The sequence below is a fragment of the Apium graveolens genome, chromosome 1, assembly GCF_009905375.1.
Source record: "Apium graveolens cultivar Ventura chromosome 1, ASM990537v1, whole genome shotgun sequence".
Taxonomy (NCBI): domain Eukaryota; kingdom Viridiplantae; phylum Streptophyta; class Magnoliopsida; order Apiales; family Apiaceae; genus Apium; species Apium graveolens.
In genome coordinates this window covers 110903985-110925742 of record NC_133647.1, presented here as the reverse complement: position 1 = coordinate 110925742, position 21758 = coordinate 110903985, and the positions used below count along the sequence as shown (strand labels likewise).

At 30.1% G+C, this 21758-nt stretch overlaps 1 protein-coding gene across 1 annotated transcript; it reads right to left on the bottom strand.

Moving 5' to 3' along the window:
• Positions 1–9839: 9839 nt before the first annotated feature.
• Positions 9840–10466, bottom strand: LOC141700088 (uncharacterized). The gene has a single exon (XM_074503888.1). The coding sequence runs from the start codon at positions 10464–10466 to the stop codon at positions 9840–9842; it is 627 nt and encodes a 208-aa protein (XP_074359989.1).
• Positions 10467–21758: the final 11292 nt, after the last annotated feature.

Here is a 21758-nt window from a genome sequence, read left to right as displayed (position 1 = left end):
TCATAAAAATACAACTTTATAATTTACTTTGAACTCCAGACGAATCACTTCGATGCTTTTTATATTCTCCAAGTGCCCTTCAAGAGTACGACTATCTAATTCTATTATATTCTATAATACAATATAGACTTATTCTTCTATATAATATCTCTAAAACCTAATAAAATAAAAAGTTTTAATGATTTTTGAGAAAATGGAAGTAATATTTAGAAATCGAGTTATGGCTCAAGCATTATTATATTTGCATGTACCGCAATAAAACCGAATTTTCTCATAAAGGAATATCTACAGCTCAAGGAATATTTTAAATGTAGTATCTTTATTACATGATAAAGGAATATCGTGTCCTTGAAAATAGCTGTGCCATTATTTAAAATAAATAAAAAATAAAAGATAATTATCTCCAGAATACTTTCGGGTTTTCCTAACCTTTACCAAGAGACTCTCGGTCTAAAATATTTTCTCATACGCTACTCACTAACATTATCATTTTCTACCAATCATTAACAATCGGGTAAGTATTTTATCTGAATCGTAAATATATTTTTATAATTAATTAAAATAAATATATTCAAAATATAATCGCCTCCGGAATACTTCCAGGTTTTTAATAACTTTTATTGACCGTCTCTCGATCTATAATATAATGTCTTACACCACACACTAGCGTTATCATTTCAAATATGGTATTTTACTATACCAATATTTTTAATAATTGAGTAAACAATATATCTCAACGACGTAAAACAGTTTAGACAACATCATGCTCATATAGCAGTTATATAAAAATAACACAACACAACAGCATTTTTAAAGGTAGGGTTCGTAAACTTGCCTAGAGTCCAAGATATGTTTTTTGACTTTCACTCATTGCAGATTTTTCTAATCAACAAATTTCATAATCTTAATTAGTATTCTTAATCCCATCGACCACTTATACTACTATTAAATATAATATTTCCCAATTACGGTTATTTTACAAACTTGAGCTAACTAATAATCCTAAGTTGTAATAGACGGTCATAGAGTTCCGCTAAAGTTGACTTTCACGAAAGTTACTATTACGCGAATTACACTCTAATATTTTTAATAAATCGAAAATTTAATATTTCAATACGAAACCACCTCAACAATTTTTATGAGTATTTTTAATACTTATCATAAAATTTTCAGCTTTAAAACACGAATTGAAATAGGTGAAAAAAAATTTAAAAATTCGGTCAACTATGAAGTTTTACTATTAGCACCTTGTTTACTAAAACGTTGATTTCTCTCAAACCATTAACTCAATTATTGCACCGTTTTCGCGTGCCTGCCCCATATAACATCTAGAAAAAATTACTCAATAGTTTTCTGGTCAAAGGGGTGAAAATCCCGAAGCATATGTTCAAGGGAGTAGCCATTTTCGTAGTTTCCCTTTGCACGACCTCGGCTCCCGCATTTTTATAAAATTAAAAATTCAACCTCTTAAGCTTAAATTTTACAGAGACTTTCATTACTTTTCAATTCAATTACTCTTCCAGTTTTATAATTTTTAACAATGCTTAAGGGCCTCTTTTAAGTCCTCAAAGTCAATACCTTATAGTAGTTTCATTTTCTCGAAGACGTTAGATAAACTGACTTTTCTCCTAAATCGTAAGTCGTCTCAAATTGATATTTATATGGTTACAAACTAAAAAATAATACCTTGACATTCATATCCATTAGTGTTTATAATATATATTTTATATTTCGAAAATATGCTTCAAAATATTCATAAAGGTACACGAATATTATAACGGCTATACGCGTAACAGTTTCCTGTTTAACTATGTTAAATCCATTTAACAACCCCCCAATCCTCAAATCCATAATATTTATAATTGACTTGAATAGCTTCTAATATTCTAGTTGTATGGTGTGCATGGATGTACTACTTTCCAGCTAGCAACATACGCGTAATACTTAATTTACTTTCGCAAGTTCGATTGTTTCTCAAAAAAATTTCGCGTCATACATTCTTTTATCATAAATTCCTTACTATAATTCTCGTATCCCTCGATGTCCCATAAAAAATGGCTTTTTGAAATATCGGAATTTTGTGAAAATGAACGACTTTTACATACACTCATTTATAACGTAAAAATGTAATATCAACTCCAAATCTTAATTTAAATACTTGTATATAGTGTGGTCATAAAATTATTTATTAAACCGCAATATTACTATTCATGAAGGTCTTTTACCGATATCAAAAATTTAGGTTTTTACACAACTGGAGCGACCATAATTACTGAAGAAAAGTCAGCTACGAATTTTCCTTCAAAAAGTAAAATCAATTTAGGAAACATATTTTGTATACTTTTATTATGAATAAATAGGAATATATATTATGATATATACATAGATAGACATATACAAAGAGAAAGAGATTATATTTTTCTGCTTCTAAGAGATTGAAGGTTTTCTTCTTTATTCTGATTAATATTAATTATTTGTTCTTATCTTATGTGTTTCATTAATCTAGTTATGAGCGAGTAGAATTATAATCTAGGGTTAAGTTGAACCCTAGTTATAATTGATATATAATTTTCCCAATCCCCCAATTACGTTATATTACAAGCTCTCGCTATACAGTTATGCTTAATTAACAATTACATGTTAGATGTGATTATGTGTATTGTTTGAACCTAATATCTATTTGTCAACGAAAGTTGGATTTAGGTGGTTGTGAATTATCTAATAAGGACATGAACTTCATCATGAAAATAGGTAGAACAGATTGTTAGGAAGTTAGGCGCTATGTTTAATGTCTCTAAATTGCATGATACCATGAAAATAGGCTTGATTGTATTTTAGAGAAGCCATTAGTACTCGAGAGAGGTTATCGGTATTTTGTAGGGCGCGTTTTTCCTCTTGAATAGTATAGACTGAGTGGGGCGGGAAATCATAATTGCATTTATTCATGCTAGTTAGGATACTTAACTCTGGATGTTTTTAGTTATTTGATTAAAACAACTTTTTTTCTTTAGGTAAAATTTTAATTAAACAATCTCAAAAAAAAATTTTGTTACTTTCTTAGTTAAATCGAGTGAAGAATTACAAGTGATTGGTACATTTGTCTCTGCGGGATCGACTCTGACTTACCCTACTACATTATTAGAAGGATTTGTTAGGTATTATTATTTGATAATGACAGCTTTGTCACTAACTAATACCATTTTTTATGTGTTACCAGGTAATTATAAAATTGTCAGACAGCTTATCGTTAAGTTCAAATATATGTTATCAGCAAGTTGACATACAATAAGTAAAGAAGAAAATAAATAACATCAAGTAAATAACACGTTGAGTTTTAGCCAGGTTTGACCCCTATGTATAATGGTCTGTGTCATGTTCCCTTACCAATTTGGTAAGAGAAAATATTTTTAATAGCTGAAATGATATGATTACAAGATTCAATAATATATATACCCCTTTATCCCTTGTTCCCGATAGCAGCTTGCTGATAATACCTGTTCCTTTGAGTGAATTGCCCTCTAAACCCTATACCAAACATGTATACCCTTCCCTAGTAATATAACTCCCTAGAACCTTGTTATCCAAGCTCAACTACTCAGCAATAAATGTTTGCACCTTGAACAATACAAGTTTAAATAGAAATTATAATCGAAACTATGAACTCTATGTATATAGATTTACGTGGATATGTTAGAACTCAAAATAAGGATATTCACTGAATGCAAAGTTTTATTTTCTAAAATGGTTTGTGTATACTTTATAGATCAACATCAAAACAAAGTATACCCAAGTATATTTATAGATCAAGTTAACTTTTAAATAAATCAACGATACTTCCAACCTTGACCAAGTCTCACAGTAGTTTTATACTATTCAAACAATTAAGATAATCTAAAATACATTTAACCTAAGATAAGATAAATTTGAAAACAATTAAAAACAACAATCTTTAGTTTAAATTTAATACCAATCCATAAGTACATTGTTTGGATAAAAACGTTGTTAACAACTTACTATAAAATAGGAAATCATTTTGTACAAACGAGCTTGAATATCTGAAGAGCTCTAATATATTTAAACATGTAAATATATGACAGTGTCCTTACACAACTCATTCCTATTAAGTCTCCTTGAAATCCAAAAGTTATATTTATCCTTAATAAGTTCCATGCGGTATCTGAAAGCTAGTTGATTAACCTGTTAAAACTTTGTTAGCTTGCTTATAGAATAAGTCTATCATGAGAAGTAATTTCAGCAAAACAATGTTAATAACATACACATATATTATAATCAGATTGCTAATAGAATAAAAAACAAGCTATAAGTTTGCTCACAATGTGATCACTAAAATTATAAATTATAAGGGTATAACATTCATCCCCCCTCTTCCCGCCTAGTTTTGAGATCCTTGTTTTCTAACAACTAAAGAGCTCTACATTATTAGATGTCTAAGATGAATATATCATTTCTCGTTCTTATATATTTGAAGTAATTATTAAGAGATAAGAATTTGAGACTGATTAAGATATCTATCTGGTTCAATGGACTTGGTAATGAGTAGATTTATCACTGGTAAATTTAATGTTAAAGCTAAAAATAAGATTTTCCCCATAAGTTGAGTAGTATATAAGTAAATGGGAATTTACCTTTTTCTAGGGCGTGGAAGATATAGAGAATAATAACATAAATTAACTGGTTAAAGCTAGAAAAATTTGTTAACCATGTGTTGATGTTGGCCTCATTTCAGTTGTCAACTTCATTGGAACTATGTATACCCCTGTTTAATTGTCTTTTTTATGCATTTTGTACATAAGGGGATCCCCTTCTATTTTGTAACATCTCACGTATATAAGAATAAAAGTGTTCGGGGTATTAACGATGACAAGTTTACAACTAATGAATATCAAATTACTATCTCTTTTTGGATGACCAGTGGTGGGTTGTTAGATCCCTATGCATTTGGTTGTGGGTTTGGATTGTATGAATGGTAATAAACTCTAGATGAGCCTGAAGTGAAGAGACACGGCTAAGGTTTTGTAATTATGTTTATGGGCTCGAAGTGGACGTCAACCCCGTATAACGAGGTGTTTGTAACATCTCTCATCGATAAGAATAAGAGTGTTTGAAACCTGTGTAAGGAAAAGTTTACAACTAATGTATAATAAATTGCTAGCTCTTTTTGACTGGCATGTGGCAAATTGTTGGATCTGATATATATTCGATTATAGATTTTGATGTTATTAGTAACCATTTATCTCTTACCTCCGTACTTCATTGTTACTCTTTTATGTCATCGAGAAACAGCCACAATCCTATGCTTCGGCTAAAAAAGATAAAATCTAAAATCTAAGTCACATATATTGTATCCGGGAATTGTTAGAACATGGTGTGTGTATGGTTAATGCGAATATGTCAAAGATTTTCATTGTTCACAATCTCATAGTCCATTATTGAGGATTCGTGTGACATATCATATGTAAATATATGTAGGTCAAAGGTTCCTACTATTAAAAAATTCATAATCTATTAAACTTGGTACAAATTTGTGAGAATTCCACTACTTGAAAACCTTCAATAGACATCTGATGTCTATGCGGGTGTAGATAAAGGTACCCCCATATGACATCGGTTATGAACTGATATCTAGGAACAACTTTAACATCGATTCTGGATTAAAACTCGATGTATATTCTCTATTTTTATACAGAAACTACATTATAATATTTTATAAATAGCTTCTATATGATCTAATTATGAACCTTAACTATTAATATACAAATTATAAATCAGTATTTACAATGTTTATAAAAATAAAACTGATGTCAAAGCCCGCTTTAACATTGCTTTTGAACAATAGCCAATATAAGTTCCTATTTTTGACATCAGTTATAGTTTCTTACCCGATGTGTTTTTTCCTTTTTAACATCGGATTAGTTCAGGGAACAGTAGTCTGGCTACCTATGTAACATCAGTTTTTAACATTTGACCGATATATATTTTTTAAGTACATCAGCTTCTTTGTAGTTTTATTTAGGAACTAATGTCCATATACCTTTTTAACAACAGTTTTTAAGAAAATTCGTGTAGGACATGATGTCTAATTATAGTTTGGACATTTGTTTGTAAAATTGATGTCTATAGGCCTAAAAATTAGCCTATACAGTGATTATATTATATGCACCCAAACATACCAAATTCCAACCAAAAAAACTAGCTAAAACATAAACACAAAACCAACAAAATAAAATCTCCACACTCTATTTGTAATTATCAAACCATATATCATCTAAGTTTACAAATATTTTAACATAACTAATACACATAAGTTTAAAAGTAACAGAAGCAAAGGACACTACATCATAAGTGCACATAGGGACCGGTTTTTATCCAGCGTTGCACGAAAAATGTTACATTATCTATAAAATTTTTAGTTTATTGCAATACATTGAAGCTGCTGTTGCTAATAATTGTTAGTGTTGCGCTGCATGCAATAGTAGAGGTCATAGCGTTGCATTAGATATTTTTTTTATTTAATAAATGCTGACATGGAAAATAAATGTGACGTGGCATGTTTGGGACGCACAATTGCTAACGTGGCATGCTAACGTGTCATATGGGTCCCACTGGAGGGGTAATTTTTGCTGATGTGGCATTTGTGGGTCCCATATTCGGGTCTCACTGGTCACGTAGCACCAGTGGGTCCCGCATGTGGGGCTCAACATGCTGTCGTGGCATACTAGCGTGGCACAAATGGGGCCCACTTGCTGACGTGGCAACTGACGTGGCAGCGGACGTGGTACTTAGGCATTGCATTTGCTTTCTGGTGTTGCAGTAGGTTATTTAATGTTGCCTTATTTATTGTACTATTCTTAAAATTTATTTGTTATATTCATGTTCCATTTTTTTTAAATCATTTTTAATTGATCCAACCGTACAGATGATGTTACCTACTAATTTTAGAGATGTGTAATTTTTTTTAAAAAAAATAGATTTTATATCATGTGCTTTTATAATAGTCAAATCACGGTGCACATGGGTTCCCATTACGTAGTCTTGTTCCGGGTGGTGATTCTATTTTTTTTAAATTTTTGTTCAACGATCCAACCGTACGGATGATGATACCTACTAATTTTAGAGATGTCTAAATGTTTTTTTAAAAAATTTAGATTTTATAGCGTGTGTCCTTATAATAGTCAAATTTCGGTGAACACGCGTTCCTATAACCAAGTCTTGTCCCGAGTGATGATTCTATTTTTAAAAAAAATTGTTCAATGATCCAACCATACGGATAATGATACCTACTAATTTTAGGGATGTCTAAATTTTTTTTAAAAAAATTAGATTTTACATTGTGTGTTTTTATAATAGTCAAATTACGGTCAACACAGGTTCTATAACCAAGTCTTGTCTCGAGTGGTGATTCTATTTTTTAAAAATTTCTTGTTCAACGATCCAACCGTATTTTACCTACTAATTTTAGAGATCATTAATTTTTTTTAAAAAAATATATTTTAAATCGTGTATTTTTATAATAGTAAAATTAAGGTCAACACGTGTTCCTATAACCAAGTCTTGTCCCGAGTGGTGATTCTAGTTTTTTAAAATTCCTGTTCAAAGATCCAACCGTACGGATGATGTTACCTACTAATTTTAGAGATGTATAATTTTTTTAAAAAAATTTAGATTTTATATCATGTGTTTTAATAATAGTCAAATTACGGTCAACACGGGTTCCTATTGCCAAGTCTTGTCCCGTGTGGTGATTCTATTTTTTTAAAATTCTTTTTCGACGATCCAACCCCACGGATGTTGTTACCTAATAATTTTAGAGATGAATATTTTTATAAAAAAAATTATTTTTATATTGTGTATTTTTATATTAGTCAAATTACGGTCAACACGGGTTACTGTTACCAAGTCTTGTACCGGGTGGTGATTCAATCCAATCATACAGATGATGTTACCTACTAATTTTAGAGATGTACAATTTTTTTTAGAAAAAATTAGATTTCATATTGTGTATCTTTATAAAAGTTAAAAAAATTATATTTTATATCATGTGCTTTTATATAGAATGTAATATATTGGCAAAAAAAGGAAAGTTTGGGGAAAGTTTGGTGAGCGGAAAAAATCCCGCTCAACCAATTTTCACACCGACAAAGCCTTCAATTTTCATTTTTCAATTCATACACTCTATGTACTCTCTTCCTCTTTCTTATCTCCTTCTGTGTCTTCTCTCTTTCTTATCTTGTCTCCCTCTGTTTACTCTCTTATATCTTCTTTATCACACATAATATGTACATCATTAATCAAGGATTATTGATGTGAATGTTTTAGGGGTTTAGGTATTATTTTCTATCGCATGGCTAATTTTGGAATTATGGCTTGAATCAGGTTCGGTTTTTGGACTTGAATCAGCTTCAATTTTAGAGCTTCGATTTAACTCTAGGCTTAGAATCTGAAACTTATAATTATTTATTTTCAAGTTTCGATTTGGTTTTGATTTGGGGCTTTTACAGGTAAATCTCAAACTTATTGCGATTTAGGGTATATTTTGATTTTGGGGCTTCCGATTTAGAGGTTATGTTTTTAAGGATTTAGAGCTCCTTCATATATTTATGGGTAATAATATGTGTATCTCTGTGTTTTGCGTGTGTGTGTGTTGTGTTTGTATCTCTGTGATTTGTGATTTTGTGAGAGTTTATCGTAATAACTCAGCAGTGTTAATGCCTTGTAAATATATTTATATTCATTATAGAAGCAAAGAAGGACAAAAAGGCTTGGAGGAGTTTGTGGGAAATACTCAAAAGTATATTCCGAGAAGAAGAAGAAGGTATATTCAAATCGAGATTATGTGTGTAGTGTGTTTTGATTTTAGTTGTGAAATCAGGATTGTAGTTTGTGGTAAATTACTTTTACTATGTACATGTATAAGACTGTATTATGCTTCATAATTTCATAAAATTCAAACATATGACTGTTGTGATATGCTTTTTTTTGTGTTTTTGTGCTTTTGGGTCAAGAACATTTTGGGGTTCACCTATATTAAGCATTACAAGGATTATCATTTTTCATGATTCTTTAAGAATTTGTTTTCCAAAAGTTGAGGTATCCGTGAAAATATCACTGTAGGTAATATCAGGGTCTTCAGAAAATATAAATTGGGTATGTTTGAGTTGGTTTTAAATGCATTGTGGATTGTATAACTGATTTCAAATTTTCTTCGAGTAGCTGTTGAGAAGGAAAAATAAATTTGTTGTACAGAACGGTGCTTTTGATATTTGCACTAATTTGAGCCCGTTTGATATATTTATACCATTTACTAACAGGGGAAAGAACATCTTAAAGTTTCATTTAAGTGTGTCTCAAAAGTATTGACAGCTACTCACCTCATGTATTTTAATGTTATATCGAAGATGCCAAAGCCAAGACTTGGCATTCACAATATTAGAAAAACATGGAAGAGTTTCATTTTGGATTTTCAAAGGAAATATTTTAGTTGATGTCATCTTGACTCTTACAACAAGAAGGCCATTTTTGTATCTTATCTCACAAAAATAATCTTTAAAATTCACATGATGTCCCTTTCTTAAAAGTTGCCCAACACTTAAAAGATTATGCTTAAGATCGGGAACATAATAAACACTAGAGATATAGTGTGTACCTTGCTTTGTTTGGATCGGAACATCTCGACACCCTTTGACGACGAGCCTATTGTTGTTACCCGTCTTGACTTCTCGTTGGACACTTTCATCAAAATTCACAAAGCAATTTTTATTTCCGTTCATGTGGTTGCTACAACCACTATCGATATACCAAACATCATCAAGTGACTCTTCTTAAACATTGCTAACAAGAAGCATACTTTCATCTTTCTCCTCAACATCCTCATGTAGAAAATTGGAAACTTTTTCATCATTAATTCTTTTATAACAATCTTTTTTCATATGCCCAATTTGATGATAATAATGGCATTGAAAATTAAAAGAATTACCTCTTCCTCTTCCATTGAAACATCCACGAGCTCTTCCTCTTGCTCTTTGATATGAGTTAAAATTTTCACTTTGCACCTTTCCTCTTCCTTGTCCTCGACAACGAAATGATCCTCTTCCACCTCTTCCTCTAAAACCACCACGACTGGTGTCCTGAACTTCAAAAACTTGCTCGGAAGGAGAGAGGTTAAATTGCTTGATACGGAGTTCATGAGATTGTAGTGAACCCAATAATTCTACAAGAGAGAAAGTATTCCAATCATTTGATTCTTCTATGGCCACAACAACATGCTCATATTTTCGAGTCATACTACGAAGAATTTTTTCCAAGACTCTTTTATCCGAAATATATTCTCCACTAACACGAAGTTGATTAACAATTAAAATTGTTCGATTATAAAATTCCTCCACCATTTCACTTTCTTTCATCTTTAGTAAATCAAACTCGCCTCTTAGAGCTTGAAGTCTCACCATTTTTACTTTTTCTTCACCTTTGTAGTCCTTGTTGAGGATGTCCCATGCCTCCTTTGATGTTTATGCCGTTGAAATTATCTCAAAAATTACTTCATCCACCGCTTGATAAATAGAGTAGAGGGCCTTCTTGTCCTTCTTTCGGTTCTCCATTAAAGAGTTCAATTGTTACAGTGAGAGATTGGCTTGATTCGCCGATTCTTCATAACCATTTTCAACTATCTCCCAAAGATCTTGAGATCCATATAACACCTTCATTTGAATGCTCCATTGATTGTAATTCTTTCCCGTCAAATGTGGAAGTTGAGGTTGCGACATATTATTGTTGGAAGACATCACTTAACCTTGCTCTTGATACCACTTTGTAGGAACTTAAGTATAAAGGAGTTGGAGATTAAAGAGAAGAAACCTGTTCTCAATAATCCATACAACTAACTCACACAAAAGAGATATAAACTCACACTTTTATTGCACTCAAAAGATTATATAAAACTTGATGATTAAAAAGCTTGAAAGAGTGTCCTATTTATAGACCTCCATAGAACCTACTAGAATATTATTTAATATACAAACTCCCTAGGTACATGAAAAGCTAAAGGTAATGAACTCAAATGACCATGAAAAAGTCTTGAACCTCAAAGGTCTATTCTAGGTGCTTCCAAGAACATTCTACATTATTAAAATAATAATCAAAATTTAGCTTATAATTATTTTAACAACAACATGTTTATTATTGTACCAAAATGGAACTATGTTTGCTACCATTTTCGGTAATTATAAAAAACCGTAAAAAGACCCAAATTCATTAATTTAGATTTATCACCAAAGAAAATTTTGAAGAGCCTAATTTTATTTTCTGCAATTATGTGTCACATGATTTAAATAATCATTTTCTAGTATAAACGTGAATCATTTACATGTTTTCCATACACAAAAAATACATGGGAAATTGGCATAAAAGATTTTTTATTTTGAGATATATATCAATAATTGTTTTAAAAAAAGGTAGTCTGCTTTGTGTAGCTAATACATATGTTTAACACCCAGCTTCGATAAGAATTGAAGTAGACCTATGGATTGTTTGTTTAGCCTGACCGCGACGACGGGACGTCGGGAGTTTAAATGGAGGAGTTTGTAACACCGTAGTCCAACATCGATAAGAATTGGAATTTCGGTTTAGTTTAGAAGGAAAAGTACTACTATTATTGTGCACCAACAAATCATGATATTTTGGGAACTTGTGGTGGCTAGTCGTTGCACAAATTGGTTGCATTTAGAACGGTAGGCTTCAACTTATTTGACACGATTTTCAAAGAAGGTTGAGACTTTGACCTGGGTTGTCATAATATGTGTATTAACACCTGTGATGATGACACCATATATCTAACATTCAAGAATACTTATGGCAGTTTTTGTTTTTGGTTTAAAATATAACCAACCACCGACACAACCAAGTTCATGCATATGTTAGATCTATGCTTTAGAGTATATCGACACCAATTTCAATTTTTTTATATCTAACAGAAGTGTGTGGAGAAATATTTTTGTGTTTTGTGTGATTATAAACTTCTTAATATATTAAACAAATAAAAATTATATATTAAATATGAGATAAAAAATTTATAAAATTAGTGTTTTCAATAAGATGAATGTCTAATTTGTGTTTTTTGTTTGCTAAAAAAATTCTTATAATGCTATAAAATCGTCTCCTAAAATCTATAATATACCATTATAAGTGAAACATGATTTTGTTTGGTCGGTTGGTTAACACCTTCGTAAGAAGTACATTAACATCTTAAAAAATAAAATTTTAAAAAAAATCAAGTATTTGATATAACTACAAACTATATGAATTCTTATCCAACTTAATATCTAATTGCATTTGTATTCTTTCTTATCTTTTTTTGTAGGAAATCAAACACGTTCGAAATTAATTTTAGGAATTCAAATTATAATATAAAAATATAATCAATAAATCAAAAAAATTAAAAAATTTATCTAAAAAACTAATATCAATCTATCTATATACTATACTATACTATTATAAGAAAAACATAGTTTAGTTTGGTTGATTGGTTAACACTTTCCAAAAAAACAGCCTAAAGCTTATCATTTTTCATTAAAAAATAAAAATAAAATTCTAGCTAGAGAGCACGTTGACTTAATGTATACATTTCCTTCTCAGCAAAAAAATACTTTTAGTTTATCATGAGACTAAAAATATATGTAATTAATTTAAAAAATGATATATAGACAAGTTATACATCCATTAGTCCGGCCAAAGTTCTCACACTCAGCACACCACGTAGTTGTCACAACACTACCTATTAAAAACCTACTTCATTGGCCATTTAATTATATCAAAAACATATTTTGATAAATTATGAAATAAATTTGAAAAAAATAATTTAAAATAATTTATATTAAAATTAATATCATAATTTCAAAAACTTATTTATTTTGTTCCATAATTACCTTTTAAAATAAAAATTAAATATAATAATAATATTAATAATAATAATAATAATATGATAATAAGTATTAAAATTAAACCATACATCACAAAGGTTATATGTTATTTTAAGCCTAATAGACTATTTTAGGCGTAATAGACTATAATTGACGCACGGGCGGACCCAGAATTTCTAGTGGGCTCGCGCAAATTTTTTTTTTTCAATCTTGTATAAAGATAAGGGAGCAAACTAGCAATAAATTATTCATTTATAGTGGAAAATAAAGTAAAATTTACTTAGAATAAAAATAAATATTTGACCTAACACTCATTAAGTGCATTAAAATTAAAAGATACACATATTTAATTCAACAGTATATTGTTTCCCACATTCAATTACTTGCATTAGATTCAATTATAAATAAAAAGAAAACTAAATAACTTCAAAAAAAGAACAAAATAAATCAATCAACCCAACTCATCAAATAAATAAATAAATAACTTACATAGTTAAGAGCAAAAGTCGATTCTAAGATGATTGATGAACAATATAGAATTTTAATGGGCACCTAAAATTTCATGTCGGCCGGAGCCAACCCTAGCCATGGGCCTGATCCGTTCCTTTCTAAAAAATAGTTAAAAAGACTCTCAAAAACATTATTAATATTAAAAATAAGAAAAACATATATATTTGACTCTTCTAAAATGAATTCAAATTATAATTTTCTCTCAGTCGGAGACCAATTAATTCTTAATACTTAACACACATCATATGGTCACAAATACTATATTTAAAAATTAAACTAAAAATACATGAAATTGGAAAAAACATAAAACTTACATTCTCTTACAGTCTTAGATAGGCCAGCATGAAATACGATTTCTTATGTTGAAATAGAATTTCTTATATTTAAAAGCGCTAATAATTAAAAAATTGATGTTTTTGAAGTAAAAAAAAAATTTGAATTTTGGTTTTTATAAAAAATTTTAGTTTTAAAATAAAGAATTTATGGTGTACATATAAAAATAAGAGTAGCTATATCATATTTTTAATAACTTTTGATTTTAATAATATTGTATTGACATGTGATGGTATTATTAAATTTTAAAATAAATATATGAGAATATTTACATTCATTATGAATAATATTCTAAATCTTAATATTTTAAATATCCGTCAAAAGTATAATATAAAAAATAAAATATAAAAAATATATGTATCATTAATTTCAATACTACATAGTTATTCTATTTTATTTAATTATCTTTTATATTTTTTATTTTTACGAAATTTATCATATAAATAATAATATTATATTATAATCACGCGGTGCATTGCACGCATTACAGGCTAGTATACTATTGTGCTTACAACTATCGGAGCTCAACTATAGACTATTAAAAGACAAGAATTATGAGTGTAACAACTCTCATATCATCTCCCGATCTAATACTTAATATGTGTCTATCATATCATTTATAAAAATTACAATTCCTCTCCTGATTCTTATTTTCTAACATCCAAATCGACAATTAAATGCATACCCGACTCGACACCCCACCTAGGTCAGTCCGAAAAAACTATCGACTTGGTACACATTAGTTTTTTACTTGTTTTATAAATGATGTTACAAACACCGCCTCTTTTTGGATTAGGCCGAATTCTTCTTCTTACGCGCACACACATACGGAACTAGGGAAATGTCTCTGCAATTCCGGATGGTAGAGCTCCGATACCATTTTTAAAATCAAAGCCCGCCATCGAATATATACCAGACATAACCCACTACTTTTATATCTATTGATGTGGGATGTTACCATTATAATTTCTATAGACACAACTAAAGCTTCCCGACTCCTGATTCGTTTTATTTCTACAAGTACAATCAAAATGTTCACGATTCCCTTAATTGGGTTAAGCTCTCAATGACACATCAACCATCATAATAAAAATATATTACAAATAAACAAACACAACAAGCCTAAAAATTACATTACCCTTTGATAAAGGGATTAGCTAATCATGAGATGATAAAACAAATATATATTAGCATTGTAAACAATGAGCATAAGAGTTAAAGCATAAAAAATACAACTTTATAATTTACTTCAAAATCCGGACGAATCTCTTCGCTGCTTTTTATATTCTCCAACCCCTCAAGAGTACGACTATCTAATTCTATTCTATTCTAAAATATAATATATTATGATTCTTCTATATAATATCTCTAAAACCTAATAAAATAAAGAGTTTTAATGATTTTCAAGAAAATGGATGTAATATTTTAGAAATCGAGTTATGGCTCAAGAATTGTTGTATTTGCATGTACCGCAATAAAACCGAATTTTCTCATAAAGGAATATCTACAGCTCAAGAAAATGGAACGAATATTTTAAATGTAGTATCCTTATTACAAGATAAAGGAATATCGTGTTCTTGAAAATGGCTTGTGTCATTATTTAAAATAAATAAAAAATAAAAGATAATTATCTCCGGAATACTTTCGGGTTTTCCTAACCTTTACTAACCTTTACCAACGGACTATCGGTCTAAAATATTTTCTCATACGCTACTCACTAACATTATCATTTTCTACCAATCATTAAGAATCGGGTAGGCAATTTATCTAAATCATAAATATATTTGTATAAATAATTAAAATATATATATCCAAAATATAATCCCCTCTGGAATACTTCCGGGTTTTTAATATCTTTTACCGACTATCTCTCGGTCTATAATATAATGTCTCACACCACACACTAGCGTTATTGTACCAATATTGTCAATAATTGAGTAAACAGTATATCTCAACGACGTAAAATAATTTAGACAACATCATGCTCATATATCAGTTATACAAAAATAACACAACACAACAGCATTTTTAAAGGTAGGGTTCGTAAATTTGCCTAGAGTCCAAGATACGTTTTTTGACTTTCAATCATTCCGGATTTTTCTAATCAACAGATTTCATAATCTTAATTACTATTCTTAATCCCATCGACCACTTATACTACTAATAAATGTAATATTTCCCAATTACGGTTATTTTACCGACTCGAGCTAACTAATAATCCTAGGTCGTAATGGACGGTTAAAGAGTTCCGCTAGAGTTACTTTCACGAAAGTTACTATTACGCGACTTACACTCTAACATTTTTAATAAATTGAAAATTTAATATATCAATACAAATCCACCTCAAAGATCTTTATGAGGTCGTGCACACGAAATTTTCAGCTTTAAAACACGAAATTTCTCTCAAATCTTGAACTCAATTATTGCACCGCTTTCGCGTGCACGACCCATACAACATCTAGAAAACATTACTCAAAAGCAGTTTTATGGTCAAAGGGGTGAAAATCCTGAAGCATCTGTTAAAGGGAGTAGCCATTTTGGTAGTTTCACTTTGCACGACCTCGGCTCCCACATTTTTATAAATTGAAAATTCAACATCTTGAGCTTAAATTTTATGGAGACCTTCATTACTTTTCAATTCAATTACTCTTCCAGTTTTATAATTTTTAACAATGTTTAAGGGCCTCTTTTATGTCCTCAGAGTCAGTACCTTATAGCAGTTTAATTTTCTCGAATACGTTAAATAAAACTGACTTTTCTCCTAAATCGTAAGTCATCTCAAATTGATATTTATATGGTTACAAACTACAAAATAATACCTTTACATTCATATCCATTAGTGTTTATAATATATGTTTTGCATTTCGAAAATATGCTTCAAAATATTCATAAAGGTACACGAATATTATAACGGTTATATGCGTAACGGTTTCCTATTTAACTATGTTAAATCTATTTAACAACAACCCAATCCTCAAATCCATAATACTTAATTTCCTTTCGCAAGTTTGATTTTTTCTCAAAAAAAATTCAAGTCATGCATTCTTTTATCGTAAATTTTTACTATTATTCTCATATCCCTCGATGTCTCAAAGAAAATGGCCTTTCGAAATATCGGTATTCTGTGAAAATGAACGACTTTTACATACATTCATTTGTAACGTAAAAATATAATATCAACTCCAAATATTAATTTAAATACTTGTATATAGTGTGGTCATAAAATTATTTATTAAACCGCAATATTACTATTCATGAAGGTCTTTTACCGATATCAAAAATTTAGGTTTTTACACAACTGGAGCGACAATAATTACTGAAGAAAAGTCAGCTACGAATTTTCCTTCAAAAAGTAAAATCAATTTAGGAAACATATTTTGTATACTTTTATTATGAATAAATAGGAATATATATTATGATATATATAGATAGACATATACAAAGAGAAAGAGATTATATTTTTCTGCTTGTAAGAGATTGAAGGTTTTCTTCTCTATTCTGATTAATATTAAATATTTGTTCTTATCTTATGTGTTTCATTAATCTAGTTATGAGCGAGTAGATTTATAATCTAGGGTTAAGTTGAACCCTAGTTATAATTGATATATAATTTTCTCAATCCCACAATTAAGTTATATTACGAGCTCTCGCTATACAGTTGTACTTAATTAACAATTACATGTCAGATGTGATTATGTGTATTGTTTGAACCTAATATCTATTTATCAACGAAAGTTGGATTTAGGTTGTTGTGAATTATTCAATAAGGACCATTTGTTAGGAAGTTAGGTGCTATGTTTAATGTCTCTAAATTGCATGATACCATGAAAATAGACTTGATTGTATTTTAGAGAAGCCATTAGTACTCGAGAGAGGTTATCGGTATTTTTAGAGCGCGTCTTTCCTCTTGAATAGTATGGACTGAGTGGGGCGGGAAATCATAATTGCATTTTTTCATGCTAGTTAGGATACTTAACTCTGGATGTTTTTAGTTATTTGATTAAAACAACTTTTTTTCTTTAGGTAAAATTTTAGTTAAACAATCTCTCAATTTTTTTATGTTACTTTCTTAGTTAAATCGAGTCAAGATTTACAAGTGATTGGTACATTTGTCTCTGCGGGATCGACTCTGACTTACCCTACTATATTATTAGAAGGATTTGTTAGGTATTATTATTTGATAACTGTAACGCCCTCCAAACCCAGTTCAGAAGTTTGGGGCTCACAACACACACACCATAATATATAAACATGTATATAAAGAATTATATGCATTGACCCTTCTTTATACAACCACGGATCGCAACAGGTTAAAGTATGAAAACAAGCCACCACCTTAACTTTTATTACATCATACGAAATCCCAACTAGTTCAACTTACAATTGATAATGATATCGTTCTTACAATCTTGCATAACTCATCTACAATATAAAGCTCCTGCTAGATCGATCCAACTTAACCTGGAATCCTAGCTCACACACCGGACTGGGAATCCTCGTTACCGACAAATTTCCTTTTCAACTATTTAAAACATAAAAAGGTTTGCAAGGGTGAGCTAACTAGCTCAGCAAGTCATAATAGCAACAATTGAGGTTAAACAATGACCAATTGAAATGATTCAGAAGAATCAAGTTTCTGAATAAGCAATGAGTAGAATTGGATATTCACTTTTCATTTTAAAAACCAAGGTTAGGCTGCTGATCAGTCATGCACTAACCCCGAGCAAGGCTCCCAGCTTTGCTCTATATACCGGATCCAAGGCACACATTAGCCTATTATGACCACGAATCTGGTCTGACCACGAATTTGGTCCACATTTAAAAACAATCCAATTCCAGAATAATAATATGATAAACAATGTAATTCAATAAGGTGAATCATTAACAACATTTATCTTGACGCATAGGGTGATTCACAATATCATGAAGGTATAACAAGGAATTCTAAAAGATTGGCTTTCAATCAAGGGAAGAATCAGAATGTAGAAGACCAAGGGTTCAAGGGTTACAAGGATTGGTCTTCTGTTGAACAAGCTGTAAGGGTTGGTATGTCAAGCAATTCAATATCAGAAATCAATAAGCGCTAGATATGTATTTATGGTGTAGTATCGTACATGTCTGGCTCGTATCTGGGAATTCAACAATCAATGTTTTATGAAGAATAAGGCTTATGGCTCAAGATCAATAAGAATCAGGGTTCAAGGTTGAATAGTTTAAAGTGCTTGCAACATGAAACATGAATTATTTTGAATACCAACAACATGTTATGAGAAAGTTTGAAAATTTGCAATATATCTTAAAGAAGGTTCAGAAGTACTTGCCTTATCACCGATGATTTTCAACTTTACTTGTACCCATCTAATAATTTTTCTTTTACATCACTTTCCTTCTTTTTCTATGCCTTGCTCTTATTCATCGATCATCTGCTTTCTTTTTCTACACTTCAGTTCTATTTACTGATCACTGGATTTCTTTTCTATACCACGCTTACTCTGCTAAGAATCATAAGTATCTATCAATACTCAATCTCATATCATTCTAATCATCACATAGACGTCATAAGCTTTTATCTACCCTTTGTTTTACCCAAATCCGATTTACGGATTGAAAGTTATGACGAAAACAGTCATACAATAACCACATAGGCATATAACACATCAATCAGATAGCACGTAGCACATAACACGCAAGATATTCGACCAAAATACTTTTTCAAAGAAGATTCGGGGTCAAAATGATTTTCCCGGTATTTATTACGAATTTTTGAACATTTTTTGAAATTAAAATGGGACTTCGAATCAATTTATAATTAAATAATAGGGTTCGAACACCCAAATCTGACTTTAAAATAATTTTATAATAATTATCGAGCCTTAAAAATAATTTAAAATAATATTTTAAAGCTCGAAACTATTTTTCAGAATTTTTAAATCAAAAATAAATAATTAAATCTAATTATTAAATTATTTAAAATCAATTAATAATAAATTAAATTAATTAATCAATTAATATTAAATTAATCGATTAATTGAAATAAATAAAAACTAATTAAAATTAATTAATAAAATAATTTTGATTTATATTTTAATAATTAAATAGTTAAAACAATTTTCTCAATTTAAAATAATTAAATAAACAATTTTTTAATTTTAAAAATAAATGAAAAATATAATTTTGAAAGTAATTAAAACAGAAATCCTGTTTTTGTGGATTTTAAAAACTAAAATACGGGATTTATAACTTTTGAAAACTGTAGGGGTAGAAAATGAAATTTTCCACCCCCACCGTTTTCTCCTACGAGCTGTCGGCGGCGACTTCGCCGGCGCTGTCCGTCCCTACCTAGAAACATGCCTGCAACTGCAGATTTACTCCTTATCGTGCCACGAATCAATCTTTGTTATCAGATTTTGCAAACAACCTATAGATTAGCCGAGAAATCGGCTCGAACTTTTCCGATGCCACCAAGCGGTGGTTTCCGGCAAGCCTGTTCCTGACGTCCCCCATAACCTTTGAGCCCATGAATCGACACTTCTTAACCAGATGTACATGATGGTATGGTCAGAAATTGCCCAGAAATAACAGTTTAAAAATCCCTAAATTTTCAATTGAATTTATTCATACGGGTTCATGAACCCTAATTCGAGATATCACATAATCAAACTCCATTTTCACCATGTTATTGACCTCTATTTTTGACATATAAGATACCAAATTGATCAGGAGAAAATTATCTACATGATTATGCCATCAAATCATATCAAAAACATCAAGAACAAAATTTCATAATTTAATCATTAAATAATTTGAAATAAAATAAATAAATAAGAAATTAACCTTGATTTCAGCACCAAAAGTGATGGTTGATTCAGAAAGGTCTTTTCGAGAGCTTCGATTTGATATATAGCACTCCCAAATCGGAGTTCAATAACTCCTTCGTTCGTACGTTTGATTCTCAAGAACGTAACGTTTTTAGGTTTTTCTCTGTATTTTTTTATATTTTTACTGATCGATTATGATTATACGAGTAAAATAAAATAATAAAAGGGCTATATATATTTATGAAATATTGGTTCGTATTGGATCATTTTGGATCGATAAATTAGTTACTTAGCCGCTAAGTAACTGCAAAAACGATCTGATTTGGTACCTGTATTGGATAACTATCCAAACCGGGCATTTTATGAAACACTTTATACGAAAATAATGTCATAATATCCCGTCTTTCGAGAATACGGGTTTTGTTGATTCACCGAAATGATTATCGTATCGAAAATCTTGCATCAGGGCCGCGCATGGGTCAAACCGTACTCCGGATCGAAAAAGTCAAAACACGGAAAATGTCCGGAATTACCAGATTAGGTTCAGAAGGATTTTTCGGAAAATTTTCGGGTTGTAAAAACGTAAAAATGGTTGAAGTTGGACGATTCCCGGCTTTATAAAATAATTTTGTAATTATTCAGAAAATAATTAATAAATTCATAAATCAATATAAAATCATATAATACTCCAAAAATTAGCAGAAAAATACCTTAATTATCTGTATTGTATTCTGGACATAATAAAACTAACATGTTTATACTTTACCACATATTAATATCCACATAACAACACGAATCGTCAAATAATTAACCAAAAATTCACATAATAATCATTTATCGATAAAAATAATTACACGCTATGTCCCGGATATTACATCCTTCCCCCCTTAAAATTCTGTCCTCAGAATCACACTAAGGATCAGATAATGATATATTCAAGTATCTTACTTCCATTTTCTCAGGTTGATTTCTCAACCTTACAACTTTTCACAAACTTTTACTCGCAGTATCACTCATTACTTAACAACCTCTCGCTGACCTCATATTATTTTAGTGCTCCAATAACTCAACTCAAGTTTTCATTTTATATATAATGGAGCTTAATTGCTTTTCCTGAATATATACATATAAACATCCTATGAACTAGCTATATGTGTGGCGGTGA